Raw genomic sequence first — 21,004 nt, 5'->3', positions numbered from 1 at the left:
TTCCCACTTGCCAAGGTAGTGACAATTTTTAAAATAATCATAATTGTATGGATTGAAAAACACTAAACCAATAAAACACAATGAGTTCATAATGACAAGCAAATTTTTTTAAATCCAGAAAAAAAATACCACTCTTCATAGCTACTTTAAAAACTCCTTCCTTTTAACATTGGTAATTAAAGAATTAAACATTTGTCTTGTTTTTCCAGGAGGAATTATATTTAAGAATAATCTAACAGTTCCAATTGATGATGATGGTTCAGAGATTGCTAGACATAAAAATATTAGAAATATAGAATTAACAAAATTTATTTCACAAACCCCAGTGAAATTTTTTTTGATTTGGGTAAGAATTAGAAACTGCTATTAAAGCCATTAAAACCGCACAGTCGTACTGTAACACCACACAAATGACTCCGGAGTTGCAGAGGCACCCACAAGAAGATAGGAAGGCATAGACCGTCATCACTATAACCCAATGGTTAGTCTTAGCTTTACTGATAGTGGGTCAGATATTGTACCTTCTGATGTAATACCAAAAACATATATCAGTGGTTGCCTAGGGCTTCAGGGGATGAGGGGGAGGGGTGCAGGGAAGGGATGACATCTAAAGGGTACAGAGTTTCTTCTTGACGTGATGAAAATGTTCTAAAGTTGATTTGATGATGGTTGTGCAACTCTGTGAATATACTAAAAACAACAAATTGTAGACTTTAAACGGGTGGATTATTGGATACGTAAACTATATCTCAATAAAGCTGTTGCCCTCCTCCCCCCCCCCAAATTATATACAACTTTATCCAGCATGAAGCACCTTCAACTCAAATATAATAAAGAACCTAGCACCTACAGAAAAGGGGATTAGAGAAAATTGGGTACTCAAAAATATCAAATAAAAATTTAAGAATATAGTGTGAAGAAAAAAGTATTAAAGAAAAATAAAGTATCCAAAAATACCTTCTTTCTCCATCTATCTTGGCTGAAAACAAGATTTGCATAGTATGACAGATATGTTGCATGTTAACCACCAAAGAGACATGGCAGTTAAAAATGCTGAGAAATTACTGCTCCAGCACTATAATATCAAAATTGAAGTACTGAAATTTTTACAAAAGTGTAGTATTTTTTATTGGGTTATCTTAGAAGTTGATATACAGCTTCATTTTTTACTTTGGCTGAATATTAAGACTAATACTCTTGTCATTTAAAATTCAGCAAAAATGTATATTTGGTGTACCTGTATTTTAATGGTACCATCTTTTGCAGTGAGAAAAATTAGTTTAATCGCCTATGCCTACATCTTTCATATTTCCCCTTTTTTCATCCATTTTCTCCTTTTTTGGAATCCTTGCCTTCCTTGAGACCAGTTCTGCAGAAAAACCTACAATCCTTCAACCAAGCCCAGGATGTCATCCAGCTACAGAGAGTCTGCTAGAACAGGAGTCATCTCCACCCCTGTCATTGGGTGGGTCTAAAATGAGTCTTGCTGCCCTGAGATACAGCCCAAGGTAGCTGCTCTACTTGTGAGTCATCTCCCAGCCTCTGCCACAACTTCTCTCTTGTTCCCAGCTCTGGGCTGGGAGCACTTTTAACAAGACTATCCCCTACAACAGAAACACAATGCTTCACCCTGTGACTAGCCAACCCCTAGTTCCAGACTGTACCCCTTGGGAGACTGTCATGGGCTGTGCTGAGCCCAAGAACCCCCTGAGCTTGTCTTCCACCCCAAGTCCTCCATGATGGTGCCCTCCTAGACTGGGCTCCCTGTCTTCCTGAGACACTCCTGCCTGGGTATGAATACAGATCAGCCATGCTGGGGGCACCATGCCTGGCAGCCGGACTGACACAGAAGTTATCTCTCCAGGGCACATGGGACTTTTCTCTCAAAAATGTACAGAACTCATATGACAGAATAACAATTCTTTTCAATGAAACATATTTTTTCTATTATTTTTTTTTTCCTTTTTTTGTCTTCCCATTTGTCTTAGTCCCTTGTGTTGCTATAACAGAATACCACAGACTGGGTAATTTATGAAGAAAAACAATTTATTTCTTACAGTTCTGGAGGCTGGGAAGTCCAAGGTTGAGGGGCCCACATCTGGTGAAGGCCTTCTTGCTGTGTCATCCCATGGCAAAAGGCGGAAAGCAAGAAAGCGCAAGAGCAGGAGAGCAAGAGAGAACCAAACTGGCTTCTATAACAAGTCCACTCTCTCAATACCTAACTCACTCCCATGACAATGACATTAACCCACTCATGAAAGAAGAGACCTCATGACCTCATCACCTCTTAAAGGTCCCACCTCTCAACACTGCTGCATTAAGGATTAGGTTTCCAACACGTGAACTTTGGGGAACACAGTCAAACCACAGCACCACTTAAGCAACTGGGCTGTTCTATTCTCACCGCCTCAGGAAAAGGATATTGTAAGCACAAACAGAATTTCTTTTTCAAAAAGGGAGTCTCTTTCTGGCATTTGTGTTTTCTTATTTGTGCCCTTAAGAACAGAAAGAACTCACACCACAGTCTTAGATTTGAAAGAATTTTGTAAAGGAAATAAGGTTCTCCCCAAAGTCCAAGGCTAGACCTAAAAATTCAAAGGGGCCGAGTGTGTAGCCTGTATCCAGTGAGACCTTCCCTTCAACAGCTGCCCCAGTATTTGAGCCCGTTGATTAACCCAGAAGTGACGATGCTTCTTTGCACCCCAGACTTTGTTTGGTCCCCATTCAACTCACTCTGTGTGGACACTCCCTACAACATCCCTGGACTTCATAAAGTCCAAAGAAGAAGACAGAACCCTGGACACCAAGCTGGGCAGAGAGGAGAGGAAGGGACAGTCCCCACATCTTTCCTTGGGTGGAGATGAACAGCTAAGCTTGAGAAAACTCCCTCACTGGGACAGTGGTGAAATACCCCTTCACCACACCAGCGCCACCATATAAATGTGGATTAAGTCCACCTACAAAGCATCACTTCCCAGAAAACTGCAGAAAGCTTAATATTCGCTCCCAGGAGGAAACGCCATATGTAAAGCTAGATGAAGGCTCCTGAGCCCTAAAGAGGGGCAGCCTCGTTCACTTCTCACAGGCCAGTAGCTTTCCTCCCAGGCAATCTTGTTCTCACATCGATGCACACATTCTTTCAGCTCTTCTCCCATTTGCCTCTCTTGGTTGCATCAGCAAATTCTCTCCTGTTCTCCCAGTGAAGTCATATGAATAGCCAGTTGCGCTGGGGGATCCAAAACAACATTCCAAGGATACCCTTGGAGCCCATTTACAGAATTGTCTTTAGAGGAAAGAAAAGTAGCATTCAAGTTTGGAGGGAAAAAATACTAATTGAGAACCTCATGATTTGAAACTTGAAACAAGCAGAAAAGTTTATTTATTGCCCTTAGGTTGGTTGATCCTACAAATCTTGATCAATGTTTAATGCAACCTAAAAGTAAAATAAAAAGTAAATATGCTTTAATACAATTAGAACTGTGAAAGGGTGCAAGCCAAAGAAAATAGAGTTTAGGTAATTTCTATGAGACTATGTAAATGAAGTTTTTTGAGGGTTTCGGATAATTTCAAACAATATCCAAATAGAATACAATCATAAGTTATGTTCTTAAAGAGTTATTAACATCATTTCTTCTGCTTTTCTTGGTATCCTTTCTCATTCTTCTTGAGGTCCTTTTCCTGTGGCCACCCCTTAAGTGCTGGAATTTCTAAGAGTCTCACACACTGCACTGTCCCCGAGGTACATTACTCACTCCCCTAGAGTATCGTTCCCACTAGCCCATGGCCCCAAAGGGAAAGTGTTTGTTCACTGCTGTTTTCTAGCCTCCTGCATAGTGCCAAATCAGAGCAGACATTTAATAAAAACTTACCCGCTGACAGACTAGCACCAAGTCCTTCCAGCCCTGCTTTCTAAACAGTTATTGAAGACACCATGTCTTGTCACTCTAGATCACTGTCACAGCTTCTAACTGGTCTCCTCACACTTACTTCTCCATCCCTTCTCCACACTGCAGCCAGATGGTCTTTCTACAATGCAGTTCTGATCATTTCGGCCTCCACTGCCTTTAGGATAAAATCTAAACTCCAAGCAGGAATTACGTGTCTTTTCATTGTCTGGCCCTGACTTTCTCTCCTGCCTCATGTCATCTCTCCTAGTCTCACTCTCTCTATACTCTCTCCTAACTGGGTCTTCACACTTTCTGTGCCCTTTGCCTGGAACACTCTCCTCAGCCCTCCACCCCACCACTGAGTAACAAACAGTTAACCTCCTTCCAGAAGCCTTCTATGACCAAGATTCCTCAACTGTGCTGACTGTCCCACTTTGTCAGTGCCCGCTGATTAAAGTGGCCAGTTGTACCCTTCTGTAAACCTCCTGGTTTACACCTAATGATGTGACTCAATTATTAATAGCTCCTCCTTTCATTATCAAATGCATACTGGTTTATACAACAGGTTACCTAGTCATTATAACAATGACTACTAAATGCTTGTCTAATCATGTTTCCCTCACTAGACAGGAAACTCCACAAGGTCAGAACCACCTGTCTTATTCATAAGAGCATCTGGCACACAGAAGACATGATATGTTTGTTAAATAAACAAATGTACCTATATACTCTAAGAGCATGCACTCAGGATATTTACTGAGAATCAAAATGGTGCTCCCCCACATTTAAAGATCATGTATTTCACGAAATGATTTTAAATACACATTTTGAAGAGGTTTTGAGATTTTCAAAGTCTAACTCCAAAGTACACAGATATAGATGGATGGATAGAGATATTGATATAGATATGGGGCTGGACAGTTAGCTCCGTTTGTTAGAGCGTGGTGTTATAACATCAAGGTCAAGGGTTTGGATCTCTATGCTGCCACTACGTACTGATATAGATGTAGATATGTCAATGACACACTTTGCAAAAGGGCAGAATGCCAGTGACGAACGTGGTCAGCAACCAGGGAACAGATTGTCTTTCTGTGAAGCAAAAGGCCCATTTGCCAACCAACCCTGGCCTCATCTGCGCTAGGCTCTACCAACGTAAAAAAAAAAAAAAAAAAAAAAAAAAAATCTGCTTTTACAAAACATTTTGATACTTACATCAGATAACATTGGTTCATCAAGTTCTTCCACTCTGCTCAAGTTAGGCGCTCCATACCTATCACTAATTTCAGCTAGTGTTTTGCCTGAATCTACTGATGATTCCTACAATCATAGAATTCATTTTTACTTTTAAATAACCTTGAAATTAATACATTACTTTTTTCAATTTTGAGAAGAAATTTCTGAATTACAGCATTAAAATTCAACATTGTTAATTGAATTAACCAATACTTGTTAATGACAAGAGAATTCTAGTAATAAATGGTGTAATTTATAAAAAATACATTCGGAAATTTAAAATATATAATTGTAAGTAATTCTGTGTGTAATGTTTCAGTATATTCTAGGTTCTAAAAATACAAACACAAACTGAATATCCAATTTTTATCCACTTTGAGATTTTGCTTCAAAGCATATCATATTTGTGACTTTTTATTAGTAAAATATATATTTGGACTATCAGTTTTGATAACATATTTATTAAAAATTAGGTACTAATGCATCAAAATGAAGTTTTACATTCCAGGAAACTCATTCATTTTACATATCATAGAGTAACTTTTTCTTCTCACCTCTGAATGTAAAGTATCTTCACTCTTAGCTATATTTTCTATATTCATTCTCATCTGCTATAATATATAAAAATAAAGAAAATACTCTAAATGTACTTCATTTTGATCACATTATATTTTCAAGCATTTTTATTTTTACATAATGCTATGGTAAGTTTAACAGCAAAAATTCTTTTTTTAAAAAAATTTTCTTCCAGAAATAGTTTAACAGAAATTGGCCATTTCCAAAAAACACCCACTGCATGCCCATCAATAAAAGAGAAACATAACAAAATACAAAACCATATGGCTATGATTTAAAGAAAAAAAAATTGTAGATACTCAAGCATATCAGCAAAGTCCAATATTAAACACATTTGTATGAGTTATGATTAGGAATCTGATGAGATCTCAAAATAAAACTTAATACAAATGCTGAACTATTAGGTCAACGGAGCTCTATAAAAACATCTGCCCTCAAAGGCATTGCAGTTTGAGAGTCAATTTTAAAATAAGGCATAAGAAATGTTAACAAAAAACATACAAGGTGATGAAAGTAACAGCAAAAATTGTCATTTTTTAAGGAGTGATCTGAATACACTTAATACAAAACTGCAGATCACAGTCTCATTTACTACTCTATACTAACAGAAGACAACCATGTTTTACATATAATAAAAGCCCTGAACATAGTTTTAAAAAATACAAATGCTGATGTTCCCTCTTTTTAAAAAATTAAATGGGCTGAAACATTCAAACTGAAGCCAAATTATTAGTAAATGTAAAAAGTGACAATATAAACATTCTAATAAAACCTTAGAACAAAAGACTGTAAAGAGAACTTGCAGTTAGGTAGAGTTGTGCACATAGTGAGAAAGAAGTAAATATTTCTGAAAGAATTAATCTGGCCCCAGCCACTACCCAATGCATGAATCCTCACTTTGGTACTTGAGTGGCGCCCTGTACAATACCATGAACACTGCAGTAGGAATGTACTGCCCAACATGGGAGGCCTCTTTCTGAATGTGGAAAACGTTCTAGCCAAGCCAAACCTTGCTATGGTGTCTATCTTTTCATTCTAAGGCAACAAAATGGCCTAACTGATCCTGAGTTGATTCATTTTGGCTATTGGAAGACTAGTGATTTCATGACCTTACATATGGTCACCATAATTATAGGGACATACATGGTGCTGTTTTCCCAAGACCACCCCATTCTTCTGGTAACTTATCTTGCATCCACATGGCTATACTGGGAATGTTATTATAGGACCACATCCCCAGCCATGGGGATTCATATTTGACACAAATTAAGACAGGCAGAATCCTCCCCCAAGATTCTTTTCTTAACTGAAACCAGAAAATGAATCCAATCCTCTCAGATGCAAAGAGCCACAGATTATGAGGCTTGGGAGTCACTAAGGACCATGTTCCTCACCCACGTGCAGCCACCCAGGCCACAGTGAGAGAGACTGAAACTAACAGCCAGAGAGCAGCAGAGGTGAGAGCCCTGGCAGCATTCGATTCTCTTACTCCCAAAGGTCTAGAACGCCTAGTTGTACCAGAGCCCTTCATGATTTAGGTGTTAAACCCGTTCTTCAACACAGTATCCTCCCAATAAATTTTCTTTGGCAAATGATAGTTTCAGTTGTGTGTCTGTAGCCACAAGAAGGCCAGAGCAAAGGACGTGAACGGAATCATCTCTGAGCAATGGGCGAGAGAGAAGTAATTTGTAGGTGGGGGGAGGTGAGGGATGATGAGTCAGTAGGAATATGAATTATTAAAGTTATTACAACTCCGGTTACACAAGCTGATGATGCCTGGAGATAGTAAAATAACATGGGTGTGACCCTCTGGAGCCACAGACTTTCAAGCACTCAAACATAGCTATCAGGTCACCTTGAAAGAAAATACTTTAAATTTCCTCATTTTGATCGTCTTCCTTGATATGTTCCTATTTTTCCTCTTTCATTTTATATCACTGAATAATGGCTAAGTAGAAAGACGATGCTTCTGTGTTGTGTGCATATGTGTATACCCATGTTACTACTACACTCAGACTGAGAAAACTGCAGCATCTGTATTTTTTAAAACTATGTATAGGGCTTTGAATTTATCTTTTAAAATCTCATTTTTTTTGTTTCAATTCACTCTTCACGCTTTTAAAAAATTGCTTTATACAATGATGCCTTCATTTAACCCATTAATAAACATATTACACGTATTCTCTAAAACTTGTTTCTATTTTTAATTTTAACTATGGAATAAATAAGTGGAATAACACCTGAGTAAGAGATAGTAGCTATAAACTCAGTCATTCTGAAGTTTGGTCTAGATGACACATACTTTTTGGACACCAGGAAATGTTGGTCAAACTGGAGGCCTGACATTACACAGATACAATTAATAAATATGGACTTTGTTGAAATAAGTTACTGCATAGTTTATTTAAATAAAATACATGAAAATCCAAATAAAAACATATTTTTAAAATGTAAGTTATTGTTGTTAATACATCTAACATGAAGAGACATACTACTGCCTCAGAGATCAGAATATCAACATTACGAAGAATTTAAACTTCAATATCAGCTAGCATAATTAGGAACAGCTAGTTCTTGACTAAAATGTTGATGATAACACTATTAGAGAACTCTACTGCTCACAAAGTCATTTCATATATGTGATCATATTTGATCATCAAAACAATCCAGTGAGGTATCACTAATAATTTTATACATACTGCTATCCCTATTTTTGAAACAAGTAAACTGAGACTGAAAAAGGTTATAAGACTAGTTGAAGTCACACAGCTAATGTGTGGCACGTATTTAGATTATGAATCCCATGGTCTTTCTGCTATAACAGTTGGAAGAAACAGTTTGAGGATTCTGAAAGGTTTTAAATAAAACAAACATTTATAAAACTTCAAATTACCTTCTTTAATTGTTCTTGAGCTCTTTGTAATTCTTCTATTCTCTGTTTCTCTTTTTCTTGCATTTCCGCCTCCAGCTGGAGCGCCAGCTGTTCCTAAACATTCAGAAACATATTAGCCATATTACAGTCAGATCAATTGCAAGATAATTAAGCATATACCCACCTAAATTTCAGAAACTTACAAAAATAAATGGCCACAGCCACCTAATACTGTAGCTTTTACAGATATTTCCTGAAGTATAAATAAAAATAGGAGCTTTCTTAACTGCTAATTGTGGAAAGCACAAATTGTACCAAATCAAGTAATTTTCTCTGTTCTTCTTGAAGCTGAAAATGAGACTGAAGTAATTTTTTTCAAATAAAATCTCTTTAAGCATAGATGAGTCTACCAACTTCTCTCTAGTGGGTGAGAAAATTTTAAGAATACTATTTGAAACCATGGATAATCAACAATATATTTGGTCCCAACTGAACATATACATCACACTGGAATAGGCATCAGCAGTAAAGCTTGCAGGCCAAATCTGACCCAACTCCTGTTTTTGTACAGCCCACAAGCTAAAAATAGTTTTTACACCTTGAAACAATTGCAAAAAATCAAAATAATAATATTTCATGGCACTTTAAAATTGTATGAAATTCAAATTTCAGCATCCATAAATAAAGTTTTATTGAAACACAGCCATGCTCCTTTGCTTATGTATGGTCTATGACTGTTTTTGTGCTACAACAGCAAAGTGGAGTAGTTGTAACAGAGACTGTATGTGGCACTCTCATGGCTTTGCACTGCTGCTCAGGACACTACAAATCACAGTGACATCTTTATATCTCAACAGTGTTTGGAGAGCCACAGTATCACTATACCATAATTATTTTTTATTGTATCCATCATGTCAAAACGAGAAAAAAAGTGAACTCTGAATGCCACACTTCTAAGGCCGAATGGAGTGTAGACTATTGTTATCAAATTAAATGGCAAAATATGGTTTTTATTATACATTGACACTGTGCTAAAAGAATACAATAAGCATCAACATTACAGAAGAAGCACTCACAATATTCCCAACTCACATGAAAGTAAAGTCAGAAAAATTGGAAAATTTAAAACAATCATTTCATTAAAGCACAATTTCTTCACAAATATTAAAAATGAAAATATGGCTGTAGCAAAAGTAAGTTTCCAAGTAGTCCATTGGTTATCCAAGCAAGGAAAGACATTTATCAATGGTAAGTTCATTAAAACATGTTTGATTTCAATGGCTGAAGAAATGAGTCCAGAAAAAAACAAGCGTGTTTAAGATCTCAGCCTCTTGCTGAGGATGGCTGGGGAGAGAGGTGACATTGGGTGCAACATCAATAGTATATAAAACAAGGCAAATGATTTTGAGTGGTTTTCCTTGGCTCTTAACGAGTAGACAGATGTTCCCAGCACTGCTCAGCTGCTGTTTATTTAGAGTCAATGCTGAGTTTGAAGTGATAGAAGAATCAGCCTTTATGAATAGTCTTTATGGAAAAATTACAGGCAAGAATATTTTCAAAGTTGAGAAACACTAATGCAATACAACCTGAAGTGAGATCCGCTAAGATGTGTTACAACTGATAGTGATAGAAATGTATGTGGTATGCAATAAGGCTTAGTTGAAAAAATTTACAAACTGTGAGAAAATATAAAGTGTTTAAAGGTTGGAAGTATTCAACAGCAGCTACTTTGCAGAAAATATTTGAAAATCTATCATGTTATTGAGCCAGTAGTGTCAACGTGACTATCATTCGCTCTTTAGTGTGTGTGTGCGCGCGCGCGTGCGTGCGTGCGCGCGTGCGTGCGTGCGCGTGTGCGTGCGCGCGTGAGTGCGTGTGTGCGTGCGTGCATGCGTGTGTGCGTGTGTGTGTGCGCGTGCGTGCGTGCGTGCGCGTGTGCGTGAGTGCGTGTGTGTGCGTGTGTGTGTGCGTGCGTGTGTGAGCGTGCGTGTGCGTGTGCATGCGTGCGCGTGCGTGCGTGCGTGCGCGCGCGTGCGTGTAACACAATTGCTTCATCCAGTCATCTGTCAACAGGCATTTATGTTTTCCTATCTTGGTTATTGTGACTAATGCTGCAATGAACATGAATGTGAAAATATGCTTTCAAGATCCTATTTTCAGTTCTTTTGGATATACACCCAGAAATGGGATTGCTGGACATGGTAAATCCTATTTTTAATTTTTGGGGGAACCTCCATACTTCTTTCCATATGGACTGTACCAATTTACATTCCCACCAACAGTGTACAAACATTTCCTTTTCTCCACACCTTCATCAACGCTTGTTATCTTTTCCCTTTTTGATAATAGCCATCCTAACAGGTGTGAGGTGATATTTTATAGTGGTTTCACTTGCATTTCCCTGATGATTAATGATGTTGAGCACCTTATCATATACCTGTTGGCTATTTTTATGTCTTCTTTGAAGAAAAGTCTATTCAGGTCCTTTGCCCATATTTTAACTGAGTTACTCATTTTTTTGCTAATGAGTTGTTTGAGTTCCTTATACATTATGAATATTAACCCCTTATCAGATACATGGTTTGCAGGTATTTTCTAGCAATTTGTAGGCTGCCTTTTTATTTTGTTGACTGTTTCCTTTGCTGTGCAGAATGTTTGCATTTGGGCTAGTCCCACTTGTTTATTTTTGCTTTTGTTGCCTGTACTTTGGGTGTTGTATCCAAAAACTCACTGCCAAGTCCAATGTCAAGGAGTTTTCCCATACTATGTTTTCTTCTATCAGTTTTATGGTTTCTGGTCTTATGTTCAGGTCTTTAATCCTTGTTGAAAATTAGTTGACCATATATGCTTGGTTTTACTTTGGGGCTCTCTATTCTGTTCCAATGGTCTATGTGCCTGTTTTTATGCCAGTACCAATGACTATAGCTATGTAATATAATTTGGAAACAGGTAATGTGCTGCCTCCAACTTTGTTTTCCTTTCTCAGGATTGCTTTTGCTATTCAGGGTCTTCTGTAGTTCCATATGAATTTTAGAATTTTTTTTATGTTTCTGTGAAGAACGCCATTGGAATTTTAATAGAGATTAAGTTGAATATGTAGATTGCTTCAGGTATTTTGGACATTTTAACAATATTAATTCTTCCAATCCATGAACACAGCATTTCTTTCCATTTATTTATAACTTCTTCAATTTTTTATTAGTGTTTTATAGTTTTCTGTTTTACCTCCTTAGTTAAATTTATTCATAAGTTTTATTCTTTTTAATGCTATTGTAAATAGAATTGTTTTCTTGATTTTTTTTTCAGATAGGTTATTTGTGTACAAGATTTTAATTTTACTGAATGAGAAGAACCATTTCCAACCACTATTATCAAACGTTACGTGGCCTTAGAAATTAGCTTTTGCTGCAGACTTGATAATGTTCCTTAATTAAACCTAAAATTATAAGGCAAAACAGCACTGATATGTAAAACTTACAATGCAGTAAAGTCACTTCAACAACAACTCATGTTGTTTGAATCGCAAATAATGTCAAGCTGCTTCACATTCTTCCAGTGCTGTCAAAAACTAAAACAACACCTCCATTCCCACACATATTGGCAGTGGATATATTTTCCAACCTCAAACTACAGTTCCAGAGTATTTTTTAGGCCTCAGTGTAAATGCAAAGGAAATTTTCAATTTCAAAATCTATTTAACTGAGCAATTAAGAAGCTTCTACCAACCTTCAACTGGAAGTGATTAATCTACAAGGTAATGACACACTAAAAGGCAGATATCAAGAGAAAAAGCTAATGAGTTCTACAAATGCCTTCTTAGAGATTAATATGCTTAATTTAAATTATATACACATGGATTGATATCAATATTTGACAGTACCTATCCGGGTGAAAAGATATTTTCAAAGATGAAATACATAAAAACTTATTACAGATCAGCATTAATACATAAGCATTTCTAATGTTTATATAAAAATTTCAATGATAAGGAACACTAACTTTGAACTCCAATTAAGTGAAATGTTATTTTCTAAAAAAAATTCTCATTAGTAAACCTGTAATACAACAAAAAAATTATATTCTATTTTTATTATTATCACCATTATTTGAATTTCATTAATGCAACATTTTGTAGGAATTTGTTCTCTCTCTTGATATACCTACATAATACCATAATACCTACAAAATATTCATAATTTTGCCTCTTGGCCTGCAAAGCATAAAATATCTTCTACCTGACCCTTTACAGAAAGTTTGCCAATTCCTAAGCTAGAAAATAATTTCTCATTATCAGTCCAGCACCATCCCATAAGCAAGCTAAGCTCATCCCATTAAGAGCATTTTACAACATTTTCTAAATAATACTTTTAAATAATACATTCTTACAAATAAAGGTATAATAAACAGTGATGAATATTTTATTAACAAAAGGTTTTTGGTATTCCTATGTTATTTCCACTAAGACAAAAGTGATGGGGTATTTGAAATACAGAAATAGTATCACTTAATTAACATTGGTAGAGGAAGTGAAATAACTCCAATCTCTCACCGTAATGCAAAGTGCAGTTGTTAAATATCAAGTGGATTGGTCAGTGTAACCAGCCTCTCCATGCTTCAGCTCCCGTGGTTCAGAAGGCACCGAGAGGCCTCTATGTTTCTCTCCATCTTAGCCTTTCTCTCATCTATTTCTGCCCATCAATCCACTTCTTTAACTGGCCACAAAATCTTCTACAGAATATTATTTTATCTTCAACCTACCAATGTTGCTTTGTGTTGCTTTGCCCCCCACGGATTTGTCACCCACTTCCCCTGGGTGATGGAGACGCAAAGCATTACTCAAAGCCCATCTCTTCTGAACAGTGAGAAGTCCCCAAAAGGGGTTAACTTCCCTGGGACCCTCCAGCAAGAAGCAACCCTTCCTCAGGGAATTAACCCCGAATTGGGGTTCTCTTCCTGCATTTATTTTCCAGACCAGGAAGTTACAGGAAGAGAAATAGGTGGGGTTATAGTTTAACAATATCAGCTGGTAACTTTCAGTGAAACAAGCCAGATGACATTCCAGTAGACAATTAAGTGATCTTATCAACAAAAGCTTGATCTTAGCAAACATTCCTTCTTACAGTAATTTCTCAGTATCTTTACATAACAATCAGTAACTAGTCTGTCCTTGAGCCAGCAACCAGCTGTACCACAATTCTTATCTTGCAACAAAGACTCACTAGCCAGAGGAAAATTTCCAGTCCTCTGCAAGGTCAATATTTGAAACTGCAAGGCTTTGGAAAACCAGGCCCTGTGAAGTACATTTGCTTTTTAGTATATTCCACATACCAATACAATGCTGAGGGTGCAATGCAGAGCAGATTAGTTCGTACTGGTCAACATGATATGGCTAGAGAACTGTTTTAATTTCCACTATTGCCAAATTTTATGTAACTAAGATAAAGTAGGTGAGTCAAAGAAAGTTGAGTATCTCCCTTTTGTAATGGAATTGCCTTGGGGAAGGAGAACTGCTGAGAATTCTTTTGAAACAAATAGAGGACAGATACTAGCCATAAGAGCTGTAAGAGGAAGGACAGATCCTCATTCATAGTTGCAGTTACTACAGTACACATCATGCCTATATGGGGATTTACTGGGTTTTTTTGTTTGTTTGTTTTTTAAATTTAACTTCTCAGTATAAATCGTAGTTGATTTACCTGTTCCTCTTTCTCCCCCGCTCCTTCTGCTCCCCACAACCCACTACATCATATCTGTTCACTTAACAAGTTCAAGGAATTGCAGTGATTGTTGTGTCTATTTCCCCCCTGCCACCCTTTGTTTGTATATTTATTTATTTTAGTTCCCACAAATAAGTGAGAACTTGGTATTTCTTTCTGTTTCATTTAATATAATTTTCTTGAAGTCCATTCATTTTGTTACAAATGGCAGTATTTCATTCTTTTTTATAGCACAGTAGAAATCCATTGTGAAGATACACCACATTTTCTGTATCCACTCATCTGATGATGGACACTACTACAGTTCTTTTTGTAGAGAATTGTCACATCCTTGGTTAACTTTATTCCTAAGTACTTTATTTTTTTGGTGGCAATTGTAAATGGGGTAGCTTTCTTGATTTCTCTTTCTGCATGTTCACTATTGGAGTATAGAAATGCTACTGATTTTTGTGTGTTGATTTTGTATCCTGCTACTGTGCTGAAATCATTCATCAACTCTAAGAGGTTTTTTGTAGAGGCTTTAGGCTGTTTGATATACAGGATCACGTCATCCACAAACAGGGACAGTTTGACTTCTTTTCCAGTCTGGATGCCGTTTATTTCCTTCTCTTCTCTGATTGCTCTGGTTAGTACTTCCAACACTACATTGAATAGGAGTGGCGAGAGTGGGGATGCTTGTCTAGTTCCCATTCCAAATGATATTGGCAGTGGGCTTATCATATATGGCTTTAATTATGTTGAGATACTTTCCATCGATACCTAACTTGTAGAGACTCTGTCGTGAACGAATGTCAAATGCTTTTTTGGCATCTATAGAGATGATCATATAGTCCTTGTGTTTGATTTTATTGATATGGTGTATCACATTTATTGATTTGCGTATATTGAACCAACCTTGCATCCCTGGGATGAATCCCACTTGATCGTGGTGTACAATTTTGTGTATGTGTTGCCATATTCTGTTAGCTAGTATTTTATTGAGGATTTTTGCGCCTATATTCATCAAATATCTTGGCCTATAGTTTTCTTTTTTGTTGTATCTTTGTCTGGTTTTGGTACCAAGGTGATGTTTGTTTCATAGAATGAGTTTGGGAGAATGGCCTCTGTTTCAATCTTTTGGAACAGTTTGTACAGAAGTGGTATCAATTCCTCTTTGAAGGTTTGGTAGTATTCTGAAGCAAACCCATCCGGTCCTGGGCTTTTCTTTGTTTGGAGCCTTCTGATAACAGCCTCAATCTCTTTTATTGTTATTGGTGTGTTCAGATTTTCTATATCTTCTTGGCTCGGTTTTGGCAGTTTGTATGTGCCCAGAAATTTATCCATTTCCTCCAGATTTTCAAATTTGTTAGCATACACTTTGCTGTTGTCTCTAAGTATTTCTTGTATTTCTGAAGTATCAGTTGTAATATCACCTGTTTCATTTCTAATTTTTGTTATTTGAGTCTTCTTTTTTTTAGTTAGCTTTGCTAATGGTTTGTTAATTTTATTAATCTTTTCAAAAACCAACTTTTGTTTCACTAATCTTTTGTATCATTTTTCAGGTTTCTATTTCATTTAGCTCTGCTCTGATCTTATTTCTTTCTGTCTGCTAATTTGGGATTTGGATTGTTCTTGTTTTTCTAGTTCTTTAAGGTGAAGTGTTAGGTTGTTTACTTGCCATCTTTCCATTCTTCTGAAGTAAGCATTTAATGCGATAAATTTCCCACTTAGTACTGCGTTTGCAGTATCCCACAGGTTTTGGTATGATGTATCATTGTTTTCATTAGTTTCAATAATTTTTTTGAGTTTCTGTTTAATTTCTTCTTTGACTCATATGTCATTAAGAAGAATGTTGTTTAATTCCCATGTGTTTGTACAGTTTCCACAGTTTCGTTATTGATTTCTAATCATAATCCATTGTGATCTGAAAAAATACATGGAATAATTCCAATTTTTTTGAATATCTTAAGACTTGCTTTGTAACCTAACACATGGTCTATTCTGGAAAAATGTTCCATGTACTGATGAGAAGAATGAGTATTGTGAGGTTGTTGGATGGAATGTTCCATAAATGTTCTGCCAAGTTCAATTGGTCTAAAGTGTTGTTTAGATCTTGTGTTTCTCTATTAAATTTTGCCTATATGATCTGTCCAATATTGAGAGTGGGGTGTTCAGGTCCCCCACTATTATGGTGTTAGTGTCTATCTCATTCTTAGATCTAATAATGTTTGCTTTATAAATCTGGCTGCTCTGATATTGGGTGCATATGTATTTATGATTGTTATGTCTTCTTGATGGATAGATCCTTTTATTATTACATAGTTGCCTTCTTTATCTCTTTTAATGGTTTCTGCTTTAAAGTCTATTTTATCTGATATAAGAATAGCTATTCCAGCTCATTTTTCACTTCTGTTTGCATGGTATGTCTTTCTCCATCCTTTCGTTCTTAGTCTCTGTGTGTCTTTACGGGTGAGGTGAGTCTCTTGAAGGCAGCATATTGTTGAGTCCATCTTTTTAATCCAGTCAGTCTCTGTTTTTGGAGTGGGGAATTTAATCCTTCTACATTTAGAGTTATTACTGAAAGATGTTGATTTACTTCTAGCATTTTATTGATTTTTGTTTAGATGTCTTAAGTACTTTTTGTTCCTTTCTTTCTGATTTTCCGTTTGTCTTCTGTGTTTTTTTGGTTTCTTGGGATGGTAAACTATTTTTTCTCTTTATTGCTAGCATTTTTGTTTTACTGCTTGGTTTTGTTCTTTCTTGAGTATTCATGGAAGTGATGGTTGTTTTCAGGTATCAAACCCAGTACTCCCTTGGGAATTTCTTGTAAGGCTGGTCATGTGGTAGTGAACTCCCACAGTTTTCGCCTCAGAAATATACTATTTGTCCTTCATTTTGGAAGGACAGCTTTGCTGGGTTAAATATTCTTGGCTGGCAATTTTTATCTTTTAGTGTTATGAATATATCATCCCATTCTTTTCAGGCTTTTAGGGTTTCTGATGAAAAGTCTGAGGTTAGTCTGATTAGGGCTCCCTTATAGGTGACGTGCTGCTTCTCTCTTGCAGCTTTTAATATTTTCTGTTTTTGAGTTTTGCCAGTTTGAGTTTAACATGCCTTGGAGATGACTTTTTTGGGTTGAATATGTTTGGGGATCTTTTGGCCTCCTGAATCTGAAGATCTGTGACTTACCCTATACCCAAGAAGTTTTCTGTTATTATTTCATTGAATATGTTTTCAATGGCATTTCCTTTTTCCTCCCCTTCTGGAATGCCCATAATTTGGATATTAAAGCGCTTAAGGTTGTCTGTTATCTCACTTAGATTTTCTTCAATTTTGTAAATTCTTTTTTCTGGTCCACCTGTGTTAATTCAAACAGCCTGTCTTCAAGCTCAGAAATTCTCTCTTCTGCTTGTTCTAGCCTGCTGGTTAGACTCTCTGTTGTGTTTTTTATTTTGTTGAATGAATCCTTCAGCTCCACAAGCTCTGCCACATTCTTTCTCAGGACATTGATTTCTTTGTGTATTTCTTCTTTCAGGTCCTGTATATTTTTTCTCATTTCACTGTGTTGTCTAACTGAGTTTTATTGTATCTCATTTAGTTTCTTTAAAATTGTTGCTCAAAATTCCTTGTCAGTCATTTCAAGGACTTCCTGTTCTATAGGATCTAGAGCTTGAGAGTTATTATTTTCCTTTAGTGGTTATGTACTTTCTTGATTTTTCATATTCCTGGTATCTTTCCTTTGGTGTTTAGTCATTGTGGCAGGGGGTATCATGGTCTCCTCATTCCACCCTGATGTTGGCCTGGATCCTGAAGGCACTGCCAATTCTGGGCAGTGGGGACTAGCTTGGGCTGAGGGTCCCACAGTGCCTTCCTGTTCCAGCACTGCTGACTCAGGGTGTGTGGGCCCGGTGGCTCTTGGGCCTCTCTAAGTGGTGGGAAATGGCCTGGGCTGGGGGTCCTTCAGCCCCTCCATCTTGCCTATTTGGATGATAGTTTGACACCCAACTCAACACTTTGCAACTTCCCCTCAAGAATAAGCAAATGACTGAAAATGAAGACTCAGAAGCCGCAGAGTTTTCAATCATTCTATCTATCTGAGGTGTCTAGAATTTCCTACCTTAATATCAAGGATGAGAGATTAGTCAGAGAAACTATTTGCCAGTTCTACATTTTTCTTTTTATCTATGCATCCAAACAACAGGCTTCCTTCCCTTTTTAAAATGTGTGGACTTAAGTCGAGACTATAAAATTAAATACTATATGATAAAATTATAGATGTGGCTTAAATTTAGACTAGAAGCTCTCCATAAATTTAGTTGAGAAGCCACTCCATAAGTTTCCCCATCCAGCCTATACTCCATGACCCATCCCTTCAATCATTCCCTTACCAACATCTTCAGCTCCCAATCCTGCTACCCCAAATCTATTTCTATCAAACAGTATGCCTTCTCTGCATCTTTACTCAGATATCTAGGCATAAGTGAAGAAAGTCACATAATTACATGACAAAATCAAATGGCACCATTATGAATACTTGGTCTCCAACTGCTACTAAGTAATGCCATGTTTTCTTGGTCCACTCTCTCTTCCCTTCTCCAAACCCACCATTTCAAACCTTCACCACTCTCCCTATGCCTCCTACCTTATCACCTAATTCTTGGCAGATGGTCATGGTCCCTACCTCACAAAAAAGATAGAAATAGTTGCACAGAAGCTACTTCCAACTTTGTGCCATGAAACCTACATACCCACATGTACCTATGCCATCCTCTCCTCTCTCCCTCTGTGTATTAGTCCCTTTCTGTTGCTTATAACGAAATACCTGGAACTGGGTGACTTATAAAGAAAACAAAATTTATTGCCTACAGTTTTGGAGGCTAGGAAGTCCAAAGTCAAGGAACACATCTGGTGAGGATCTTGGTGGTGGCCCAGGGTCTCACATGGCAGAAAATAGTGGAGCAGAGAGAGAGACTAACCTTCTCATCCACTGTCCTTTCAAAGCCCTACAAACCATGCCCATCACCACCATTTTTAATCCATTCATTATGGCCTGGTGCCACAATCTATCAAAGAAGTGCCCTTCTACCTGCCTAACTACATTCTAGATCCCATTTCCTCTTGTCCATGGAAAGCTGACTCAATGAATCATCCCCTGCACTTCCTAATGTCCCACTCCTGCCTACATGTTCCTAAATCAAAAAACATCTCTTCTTCCTTCAAAACTTCCTTGAAAATGTTACCTACACTTTCCATTTCCCCTGCTTAACCCATCCCATCCCCACCATTCCACCCTCACTGCTCCCATCAAATTGCCAGTGACTTGAAGGAACACTTTTCAGTTCAGCAATAAATATGGTTGACCACTGAGGTCTACAAATGCTCTTTCACCTCAGCTTCCATGACAGGACACACTCTGAGTTGTCCTCTTACCTCATCGCTGCTGCTTCTCCAGCAAAGAAAACATATACATAAAGATGAAGATGATAGAGAGCCATATCTAAGTAACAAGAGCTGGAGTTTTTCAGCATTTGGGTAGTTCCACATCAAGGTTGACACCACTGACTTCAGTCACCTCTGAACTCTCCAATTTGTCTCACCTGCTGGAACAAGATCTCCTTTTCTCTGGGCCTCTCCATCATTTCTTGCTCCATCAGAGCTAATTCTCTTTCACGCTCCAACTCGGCCATTTCCTTTTGTTGCTAGCATTGTTTAAAAGAATAGTACATTACTTGTAAGAGACCAAACAATTTGTAAAAACAATCCTGAAAGCATCTTAATCACCAACAATAGGAAAAGGGTTAAGTAAATTATAGTCTATCCATTTGGAAACTATATAATAATTTGGGGATATGTGTGTTTTATTTGAACAAAGAGCACAAAATTAAAATTATACATTGAATATAATTACAAGTACATAAAAAATAATAATAATCTACAGGGCTGGCCAGTTAGCTCAGTTGGTTAGAGTGCGATGTTGGTAACACCAAGGTCAAGGGTTCAGATCCCCATGCCAGCCAGCCGCCAAAAATTAAATACGTAAAAAATAATCTACAGACTAAAGTGAAGAAAAAAGATTACACATAGAAGAAAATACCTAAAAATGTAAATAGAAGTCTTCTTGAGTATTGTTTTCTCCTTTCTGCTTTTTCATGCTGTCCAAGTGTTTGTATAATAAACATTTTTATAACAGAAAGAAATAACAATATTGAACTTTTTAAAAAATCAGACTTGTTGAACTAATTATTTTACTCTCCTAATTTCCTTAAAGTAGATCCATACTTACCAGTTCTTGCACGGTCACATTTTCCTTATACTTGTAAATCCACAATGCTAAATATTCTATTGGATCCACTGGGCGAACTCTTGCCACCTCTGCAAGTCCTTGAGTTAGACACGTCCCAAGGCACTTTCGAAGATATGTTGACTCCATTTCTAACTCCTAAATAAAAACTTCTAAAAAATAAATGTTTTGCATTAGTGCGGAAAATTTTCAATTAAGTCACAGTAAGAGTGAAGTCCAGTGAGGCCAACAAAGCATTATACCCTATCACCAGTCACGGGCACTTCCCGTTAGGTATAACACAAGCAAGCCAGCCCAAGAAAACTTCTACGTTTTCAAAAGGGCTCCACAGGAGTCACTACAACTAAAATAGTTTCAAAAATCCTAAAGGGCTCTCAAGTCCAAGACTCAGAAAAGGGATACTATCATTACTGATTGCAAGATGACTTTATGACAAGCA

The 21,004-nt window shown here is 37.1% G+C and overlaps 1 protein-coding gene across 1 annotated transcript; it reads right to left on the bottom strand.

Annotated features, from left to right (window-relative positions):
* Positions 1–3,403: 3,403 nt before the first annotated feature.
* DYDC1 (DPY30 domain containing 1) lies at positions 3,404–20,694 on the bottom strand. Its single transcript, XM_063083265.1, has 6 exons — positions 20,548–20,694; positions 19,862–19,963; positions 8,590–8,682; positions 5,675–5,731; positions 5,100–5,204; positions 3,404–3,433 (listed from the first exon to the last, which is right to left on the bottom strand). Exons 1-6 carry the CDS (start codon positions 20,692–20,694, stop codon positions 3,404–3,406), a joined length of 534 nt encoding a protein of 177 aa, XP_062939335.1.
* Positions 20,695–21,004: the final 310 nt, after the last annotated feature.

This window comes from Cynocephalus volans, chromosome 2 (genome assembly GCF_027409185.1).
Source record: "Cynocephalus volans isolate mCynVol1 chromosome 2, mCynVol1.pri, whole genome shotgun sequence".
NCBI lineage: Eukaryota > Metazoa > Chordata > Mammalia > Dermoptera > Cynocephalidae > Cynocephalus > Cynocephalus volans.
This window is presented reverse-complemented; position numbering and strand designations above follow the sequence as displayed.